The sequence below is a fragment of the Leopardus geoffroyi genome, chromosome D1, assembly GCF_018350155.1.
Source record: "Leopardus geoffroyi isolate Oge1 chromosome D1, O.geoffroyi_Oge1_pat1.0, whole genome shotgun sequence".
NCBI lineage: Eukaryota > Metazoa > Chordata > Mammalia > Carnivora > Felidae > Leopardus > Leopardus geoffroyi.
Genome location: NC_059329.1, coordinates 58954514 through 58964217, shown reverse-complemented (window position 1 = coordinate 58964217; position 9704 = coordinate 58954514). Strand labels below are relative to the sequence as shown.

At 43.4% G+C, this 9704-nt stretch overlaps 1 protein-coding gene across 4 annotated transcripts in view; it reads right to left on the bottom strand.

Moving 5' to 3' along the window:
* Positions 1-2039: 2039 nt before the first annotated feature.
* FCHSD2 (FCH and double SH3 domains 2) overlaps positions 2040-9704 on the bottom strand; it is a 303187-nt gene continuing 295522 nt past the window's right edge. For all 4 annotated transcript variants that reach the window (XM_045484109.1, XM_045484108.1, XM_045484111.1 and 1 more), the window contains 6 exons: positions 8428-8511; positions 8131-8308; positions 7614-7834; positions 6540-6669; positions 6315-6397; positions 2040-4170 (listed from right to left, as the gene is read on the bottom strand). In XM_045484109.1, coding sequence (XP_045340065.1) covers positions 4087-4170; positions 6315-6397; positions 6540-6669; positions 7614-7834; positions 8131-8308; positions 8428-8511 — 780 coding nt within the window. In that variant the 3' untranslated portion in view covers positions 2040-4086. The remainder of the gene's footprint in view (positions 4171-6314; positions 6398-6539; positions 6670-7613; positions 7835-8130; positions 8309-8427; positions 8512-9704) is intronic.

Sequence of the window (9704 nt, the reverse complement as noted above, 5' to 3'; positions counted from 1 at the left end):
AGGATCTCCCTGTGCCCCTCACAGGACCAAGGGCGTGATGAGAACAAGAAGGCTGCTTAGGTGTTTAGCACACAGTGTGGAAAAGGGTGTGAACCCTATTTGTGGGTCCATCTGTTTTTTCAGGATTACACTCCGGGAAAATATTCCCAGACTAGAGAGCTCTCAGAAACAGACATGAGAGAAGTACTTCATTTGTTGTTTTGGCCAACGGGACCAGGGGAAAATGGTCCAGGAACAGGATGCTCTTTGGCATTCACAGGGTTCTTGGATCAACAGTGACAGAGCAAACAGGGAGAGTCTAGGAGGAAACTTAATTCTGATTGTGTCAGGTTGCAGGATTTCAGGACAAATTACAATTCTCCCCCTTCTAAACTAAAATTTCTAGAACTTGGTTGTGTTTTTGCCATAAAAACCTCTTTGTAATGAGCAAAATAAACGCAAAGATTCCAAGCAGCTAGATTTTGTTGTAAAGCTACTCAGTTTAGTTAATCAGGCAGTAATTGGCTCCATAACTGAGGACTGTGGCTGGACCCCGGGCAGCAAGGGAATAGTGCAGCCCAGGATGTGATTACAGCCCAGAGGAGGGTTTGCTTTCTCTCAGTGGACAGTCCAATGGCTTGAATTTTCTTTTTAGTTTCTGGCCATCCTGAGAAGTCTGTGTGCTCGGTTCTCAAATACTGTGAGCTTTTTGTTTGGTGTTTTCATTGTGTCTAGAAACTGAACTCATCTAGCACGAAGTGTTGGATAAGCCCTTAGAAATCATTCCGCTCCTTTCAAAGCTGGGGATGCAGCGGCCCAGAGGGAAAGGTCACCCATCAAGTGGTAGCAGGGCTAAAGCCAGCTGACATGCTCCCACTTGCATATCTGTCTGGCTTATGGGTGTGGGCTAGGGTCGAAAGTCAGAGAGGAAAGGGTTCCAGGCGATATGCGGTGAATCTATGGCTTCATTGCTTTACAGTTAGCTCCTCTGATGACGGAGGCCAAAATTTAGCTGTGATGCTGGGGTGGGGCAATTAGCTTAACTCTGCCCCCTTATCACAGACTAAGCCCCTGCTGCCAATAGCAATCTCAAATGTGAACACCTTTCATTAGCAGGGGAAGGCAGAAGATGGAAAGGGTATTGAATGTGGTATTTAATACCTACCTACGTGCACCTACCTTCCCTTGACAACCTTGTGACTATGAGGCTGGAAGAAAGGAGCTCAGCTGTAGATCACTAAAGGTGGGGGAGGTGATGGCGAGGAATATTGGTGTTTGGTGGTGACCACCTATGCTACAGACTTGAGGTATCCTTCTTGGATTCACAGTGTTATCCTCAAGTTTCCATGAGGATGTTGAGGCTCAGTTCCCACAGTTGTCAAGTGAGAGCCAGGATTGAACTCAGACCTTCTGACTCCACAGTCGATGCTGTTGTCTCTTATGCTGCTGGTGGGAGTGTTAACAGACACAATCATTTTGGAGGCCAATTTGGCAAAACCTAACAAAACTAAGTGTCCATATAGCTTTTTTACTTTCAAATTCCGTATTTGGGAATTTACCCAATATTTTTACTGGAACAAATGTATAAAGAATCATGTACAAATATGGTAATTTCAACTTTCTAACAGCAAATGGATGGATACAACCTAAACGTCCATCACTATAGGAGGCTTAAAATTGTGATATATCCAAACCATGGAGAATATAGCCTTCAAAAAGAATGAGGTAAACCTACTAAATATATAACCCCACATATGTAAAAAGGTAATGTGTACATGTATGAGTTTTATGTACAGAAAATGTCTGGAAGAATACATATTGCATGTGCCCAGCCCTGGGAAGAGGAGAGCTGTGGGGCCCCTCCCCAAACACACTGAGCCTTGGTCCTCAGTGTGGCTGGCTGGCAGCCAGAGGGACTTAGCCTTTAACTGGGAATTCACTTCCCTCTCTATCTGTTTTATGGTTTAAAAAAGGAGAGCCTAGGGATATCTTTATAAAAAAGCATTGTCTATTTGGAAGGTCTATTTACCTAAATCTTTTTATAAGGAAACTTAGAAAACTTAATTCCATTTTTTTTTATTATTCAACATTTTATACATAATAAATACAAACTTTTTACAGCCACTGTAAAGAAAGCACATCTGCACAGAGGCACTCCCTCCAAGCCTGGCCCTGTGCACTGTGATGCTTGATTACATGTCCTGGAGGGAGGGGTTCTTTTTAAAAAGGAGGCATATTTTTACAACTTTGTTTTTTTAAAATAACATTAGCAGCTCTTCCAAAAAATATTTTAAAATATAACAAAAGATTTCAAATAACTCTGAGAATGTGGAAAATCCAGATTCAAGGACAATTTGGCTAGCTAAAGAGAGAATACAAGACTGGGTAGTGAGAACTGCCTGATTTAAGCACTTGGAAGATTTTGTAAAGTGCTTTGAAGATTTTTAACATGTCAGAGAACTTTAAAATCTTAAAAAACCACCCTTTTAATTTCTTTTTTAAACTTAAGAATAAGTTTGATAAACACAAAAAGACCTCAAATAGATCAACAGGTTAAGAAATGCAAAAAACGAAACAAAAACCCCAAATTACGGAGAAGACTCGTCGCTGGGTACTGTCACTGAAGTGATCAAATGACTAACTGAAGATTTCTTCAGCTATAACCTGACTTTTGGTCAAAAATCCCATGGGGACATTTGGCGAGCATTTCAAGTTTTAAAGATTCTTAGGAGGGATGGAGTTTTCAAAGCATAATACAACTTTTAGATTAAATTCTGCAAATCTGATTTCTTAAACAAAAACAAAAACAAACCAACTGGCAAAATCCCTTCGTCTCTAGGTTCGGCACTCCCTATCTTCCACAGGAGGTGGAGAGCCGACAGAGCCCTACCCTGGGCCACCTGCCACCGTGAGCTTGCTAGCCTGCGGAGAAAGCTACTCTTGGCTCTCCTTGCGACATGGAGAACTTGTCTTTTCCTTATCAGTTTGCACTTGTGCAGGGTGTGCAACCCTTTAGTCCTTTTCCATGAGAAGCTGGTTTCCATGAGCCACAGGTTGTTCCTCCTAAGGAAATATGTCAGGTCAGTGGGACCTGGGAAGCTGCACTTTCATGGGGGGTGGCCACCGGTCTAGAGCAGCCACAGGCTGGCTGTCAGGACTCATGCACTGGTTTGGGAATAAAATGACGCGAGGGGCCTCCCTAGCAGAGAAGCTTAACAAGGCAAGTATGTGTCCCCAATTTACCTAAACACTCAGATTCTAAAGGTACTGGTCAGAAGAATATATGCTGCAAAAATTAAGATGAAAAATACCCAAATACAAAAAGAACATTAAATCGGCTCATTTCAGATCTGGAAGTTCCATTTCTGCTTCAGCCGCAGCCTCCTTTCTATTAAGTCTATGTGATGGACAAGATTTGGCTATTAGTTCAGCCCCTCCATATTAGCTCCACTAATACTAAATGAATGCCATAAATATTAATACAAAGGACACTGTTACTGTTTTAAATCTGTTAGTTGTGGAAGAGATGTGCATTAATGAAATTGGCGATAAACTCAGGGCAGTCCACTTTTTTCCAATAAGGTTTCACTTTTCTCGGTCTGGGGACTAACTGTGGGGAGGAGCCAGCCTCTCCTGAAATCCCTCCTTCTAATTCCTTACGTAGCCAACATGATCTGATTAAACTCAATCAGACGAGCAAAAGCCACTTGAAGAAAGATGAGGATCTTTGCCACATCCTTGTGGCCACAGTAATATACTGTACGAGTGCACATGATCAGTTTCTCTGTGACCGTGCCCTGAGTGAGGCCTGGTCTTGAGTCTCATATAAAAATGGACCACTGTTAGGCATGAGGGCTGTCCTCCTCTGCTTCTAGGGCCCGCTAGGATTTGTGCTATGGTAGGAGAGATGACATAGAAAATGACAACAAAAAAAGGCACAAAATATTCAAAACGTGGGAGGAGTCCACCAGGCCACCCGGTCACATAATCCTCCTTGTTTTTGCTCCGTTCAAGAGTCATCATCATGCAAAGGTGCCTAAAAAACAAAAGTGGCCAAACGCCAAGCCTGGCCTTGATTGTAGCAGTAATGGATGGGCAAACCCATCATCACACCAGTGTGATTTCCACATCCTCAATCTTCTCTGCTGGCCTTCGGTGGTTCTGTGTAGGTGGAGGGGGAGCTGCCCGGACCTGAGCAAGAAACAAATACACGGATTGTTAGCTCCCTGATTCAGTGCTTGAAGCATCCAAACCCCAACCAGTCATTTATCCACAGACATGGGTACCCCAGGGGTCTCACAAATGCTCTTAACGTGAAAGCGTGTGCTTCCAACGTAATTCTATTTCCCACACCAAGGAGTTAACTGTTCTGATGAAATGTGGAACCCACAAATCAGGGTCTTGCCTAGGCTGAAAGCTTCATGGGCACAAAAATCACTGTAGCTCCAAAAGGCTCATCCAAAGCAAAGGCCTGGAGGTGGAACCCAGAGAGAGCAATGCTTGGGGAACTGAAAACCTTTTGGCCTGTCTTGGAAGGAAAGCTGCAAGAGATAAGACTGGAGATGTAGCTTGGGGTGAAGTCATGAAGAGCCTCATTAAGCCACGCTAAGGAAATCTGAGCTTTACTCTGTAGGCAAAGAGGAGTCTTTGGTAGAATTTTAAACAGCAGGAGCAGATATGTGAAAGGATGACTAGGATAATAGTTTGGAGAAAAGAGTGGAGGGCAAGAGTGGGCAATAGTGCAGGTAAGAAGACAATTTAGGAGGCTCTTGTAGTCATGTAAATGAGAGTTGATGTCAACCTGACCTAGGAATTGGTGGTGGGGGGGCATGGGAGGAGTGGGGCAGGGAGGAGAGAAGTGGGAGTATTTGATAGAGGTTTCCAAGGTACATGTGGCAGGAATTGGTGATGACTTTGTGGGAGGCAGGGCTAGAAAGCTATCAAGAGTGAGGTCAGAGCAGTGGTAGAATGGGGGTTCCACTCACCAAGCAAGGCAATATGGAAGGAGTGTGTCTGGCAAGGTGGATAATTAACTCGTTGCTGAGTTTTGGGGCTTTGGTACATATACAGTGAAATGTCCACAAGGCTGAAGCTCAGGGAAGAGACTGGATTGGCAGTTATGAGACTAGGGGTTGTCAGTAAATAAATGGTTATCAAAACCATGGGAGTAGATGAGATTGTACGGGGAGAATGAGAGTGAATTTAATGACTTCAGGAGAAGCAACCCATGGACAGAACCCTGAGAAGCATCAGCAGAGATGGGCTGAAGCAGAGAAGCCCATACAGGTCAATGAAAAGGAAGGGCCAGAAAGTAGAGAGCAAACCAGGAAAGGGCAGTGGAACAAACTGGCTCACTTCTCATTCTCACTCTTATCCACCAGTCTATGTCACCATCTTGCTTGAACCACTGCTCCAGTCTTGCTTGAACCACTGCTCCAGTCTCCTAATGGCTCCCATGTCCCTTCTGCCACCTTCCATTCACTCTCACTTAGAAGCCACAGCAACGTTTCAAAATGGAAAACCAGTCACATCACTGTCCTACTTACAACTTTGCAATGGCTAAGAACCAAGTCCTTAACAAGGCACTCAGTACACATCTGCTGAATTAGCCAAAGGAAGTGAGTGGTTCAAGGAATGGTGTCAAATGCTGATAAGCAAGTCAAGGAAAATAAACGTACTGAATGAGTGTGGGAAAGTTATGACCTTGGAAGGGCTGTTTCACAGTGAGGTGGTGGGGTAGAGTGAGAGATGAGTAGAGGTGATTATTTGCAAGAGATTCTCCTTGAGAATAGAAGCTCTTAAACCTCAAAAGGACATGAAGTATATCTCATTTCATCTCTGTGTTCCTCACAGAGAGAAATATAAGCTTGGAAAATAATTTATCAATAAATGTTTGCTGGAAAAAAACTGCTTGTTTCACACTTAGACCACTTTAATGCTTGCTATAATTTAAATACACCTTTCATAGCTATCTCACCATAGCTCAGTAAAAAAAACTACCAGTCTAGACTAGACCTTCCAAGATGTGTTCAGTTTTTAAAAAATATTTATCTTGAGAGAGAGAAAGAGAGAGCACTCGAGCAGGGGAAGAGGCAGAAAGAGATGGAGAGAGAATGCCAAGTAGGCTCCACGTGATGCTTAACTGACTGAGCCACCCAGGTGCCCCTGCGTGTATTTTTACAGACTTCATTTTCAAGAGCTCTTTTTATCTTCCCAAACTCATATGATCCTTGCGTGGGGGAATCAGCATAACACAGAGGCCACAGGGAAACATTAACTGCTAACTTTCAATTTGGAAGAACTGCATTCTATAACAGGTAAGATAAGAGACTTACGGGTCGCAGTTTGCCATATGAGGTCTCAGGAGTATGCCTTGGTGCCTGTGAGCATCCCGGCGATTCGGTATGGAAGCTGTTTTCTAAGGGAGGGAATCAAGCAGCTCATTTTATTTGTGTTGTTGGGCAGTAAAAATGCTAATAACAAATCTGTTTGCTCTTCAGGTAAACATGTGGATTTCTGAATAAAAATGTATTTAGATCCATGCCCAGGAAAACCCTTACCATTTGCTGAGGGAGAGCGTGGGAAGTACTGGGAGCTCCTCTTATCGGGGCTGGGGTAAGGGCTGCTGGGAGGCTGGTCATACAGCGGCAGTGGAGGCAGGGAGCCTGGTGGCTTGGGGGAAGGAGAGATCTGCCACAAAGGAAAGAGGTTACAAAGTGCTCACCTCAGGAAGCTTGAGAGGCAAGTTGGCTTCCCTAATTCAGACATGTTATTTTTCTCTGCAGCTAAGTTATGACTATCAACAATTTTGGTCAGCCTCATCAGAAGCACATGAACTTAGAATAACCACCACAAATCCCAATTTTGTGATGCATTTAACTTTTTCTCCTCAGAGAGCTCATTATACTACTGATTTTAGTCAAACCATTCTCTAGAGTTCTACTGAAAACACACTAAATCAGTCAATGCAATAAATCTAGTGAAGAAAAAAAAGGGGACAAATTCTATTTTTTTGTGTTAAGAAAATAATTGGCTGTTTTCGACTTCCCCGAATTTTGTAAATGTCAGACTAAGTGTTCACAATACCACACACACAAGATGGGGAGACATGTTCCTTATGGTCCTGGGCCTGCCAGACCTGCTATGACAGATCTGAATTAGGGTTTCCTGTAAAGGCAAGTTTTGCTATGATCAGCTGAGCCTAGAGCCATATGAGTATAATGGGGCTCTGCCATTAGTCCTCTGAAATGGACTGGCAGGCAGGCTCTGACAGTGGTGGATAGAAAGCAGTATTTTTACTATATAAACTAACTGCAGAGACAATAAATTCCCTCTCTGGTTTCTTTCTCTCTACCAAACCACTTTTTTGTATGTCACATACAACTTATCCTTTTGGTTAACTGATTCAGAGAAAAGAAAGTGGGCAAATGGAGGTGTTATATGGCCATTACCCAAGAGCCAGGTTGATGAGTCTCTGCTTTTCCAAACCCAATTTTTTGCGTAAACGTGGCAACCGAGGACTGGAGTGGGGAGGTGGGGCTGAGATTGCAGCCTGTGTTTGCATGGGTCAGCCACCTCTTGGGAGTCATTTTCTTTAACCACCTTTTAATTCAGCTTTCTCCCCTCTCATGTACCTGAATCTCTCTCATCCACGGAGTGTCACCATTTTCTGAGGCTGAAAGTTCTTCCACTAGCACCGATGGGAAGACTCCAATCCGCCCACTGAATTCCCCTTCCCAGAAGCCATCGTCATCCTGGTTTTCTTTGTTCAGGATTCGGATGATTGCCCCCTCAGGAAAGGATAACTCATCATCTGTTTGGCCCTCATAGTCATAAAGTGCTTTCACGAAACAGACTAGGTAGGAAGAGGGAGAAAATGCAGTAAGAACACGGACAGCCAGGTTCCTTTTGCAACCACCCCTATGCTCACGTGGCAACTAAAAGAGGATCATACAGAGTAAGTAATTTTTTTACTCACTGAAGATCAACTTCAGGGCTCTACCCTACAGGATAAATGTGACCAAATTATGGAAAATATATCATAGAATAGGAATAAAGATATGCTTTTTAACCTATGGAAGGCTGACTCCAGGGCAATACTGTTTAGGCCAAAATGTGACCAAATAAAGAGTGCCTTGTTTCAGTCTTTACCACTGGCATCTCCGTTGAGGCTGCCTGAAACGAGCTCGGCCTCCGTGGAATTGCTGGATGTGTGTGACCGACTGTCCAAAGCAGCCAAGGACTGCAGCATGCTCAGTAGACTGTTCGAGGTGGGAAACTGTAGGTACTTTTCTGGCACATAACCCACTTGGCCAACTTTATTTCGAGCCTGAGTAAAAGACATGTGACAAAATAGGTTTGCACACACAATCTGGACAGGGCAAAACAGGAACCAAAACAAACTCCTAAAATGTCACAAGAAGGGGCGATATGAGCAAAGGAATATACCTTTACCCAGTCTTCCATATCTCCATCTTCAATCACTTCTAACACCTCATGTTCCTCAATGGTCAACTCATCTGGTTGAGAAGCCTGCAATGTAGGATGGTCATGGACAAAATTAAAAAGGTTAGATAAAGAGCAGATGTGCGCTGATCATAACAAAAACTGGGGATCAAAATATTGAAATGATTTTGAAAAACATACCAAACATAAAAATTTAAGTGTTGTAAAACTATCGTAATGAGGTGAAGTTTTACTTTAAAAAATTAAACAAAATAAAGCCACAGCAAAAACTGGAGAAACGGAATCCTCAAGAGACAATCAGGTGCCGTGAACATAGCACTCTGCTGGAAGCAGGGGACCAGGGTTCCAGCTCCAGCTTGTTTCTATTGGTTATTCAACTTCTTGATGCCTCCATTTCTTCAAAATGACAATCCTGCCATTCTGGGGAGGATGAGGGAGTCAATGTGGGATGAATAAGCTGAGAACCATGATGATCTGTGAAGCACAGGCACAGGAGCAAGCGCTGAATTAGAACGGCACCCGAGGGCTACCATGGAGGCGCAGGCCGTGAAAATGCAGAGAACTATGTACATGGATTGGATGACAGCTTGAGCAGTGCCTAGAACTGATCTGGAATCACTGTGCGATAAACAACGGCCAGGAGAATTAGAGTTGCAGGAAAGAAAATGGCTGAGATCGTCCACAATTTGGATTTATTATGCTCTAACTTAACTGTGGAGAATGGGCTAATCCACTTAGATGCTTTTGTACAGGCTGCTAACTGTGATGGTTTTATGGTCTCTGACGCAGGAGTTCACTAGCGCTGGCCACCCAGATACTGCTCTCCAGACTGCAGAATCTGAGCACAACCTCTAAGGGGCTCAGCAGAAAGGCTGGAGAGAAACCGTGTGGCTTTGTTTCCTAAAGAGACTTGCCTGTCACATGTAACAGGGTGGGGCCTGCCAGCATCTTCTGGTTCTCTGGTGAGCAGTCTTAAAAGCATTCCCCAAGTCCCAAGATTAGTAACAACTATATAACCAAACTGTAAGACCTTACAGTTTTTCAAATCTCACAATCTCAATGTGTAAAGTATCTCCAGGTTACACAAGCAAAAAGTAAGGCAAGAAAATGGGTCACATTACTAAGCCTCATTTCCCATTTTGTGTACATTATAATACTTTATTAAACCCAGATTCTGGATGTTGCCATAGCTGCTTGAGATGTTAAAATAGTATTGAAAATGGCTGACCAGTCACAGAAATACTCCAGGACCAGAATTT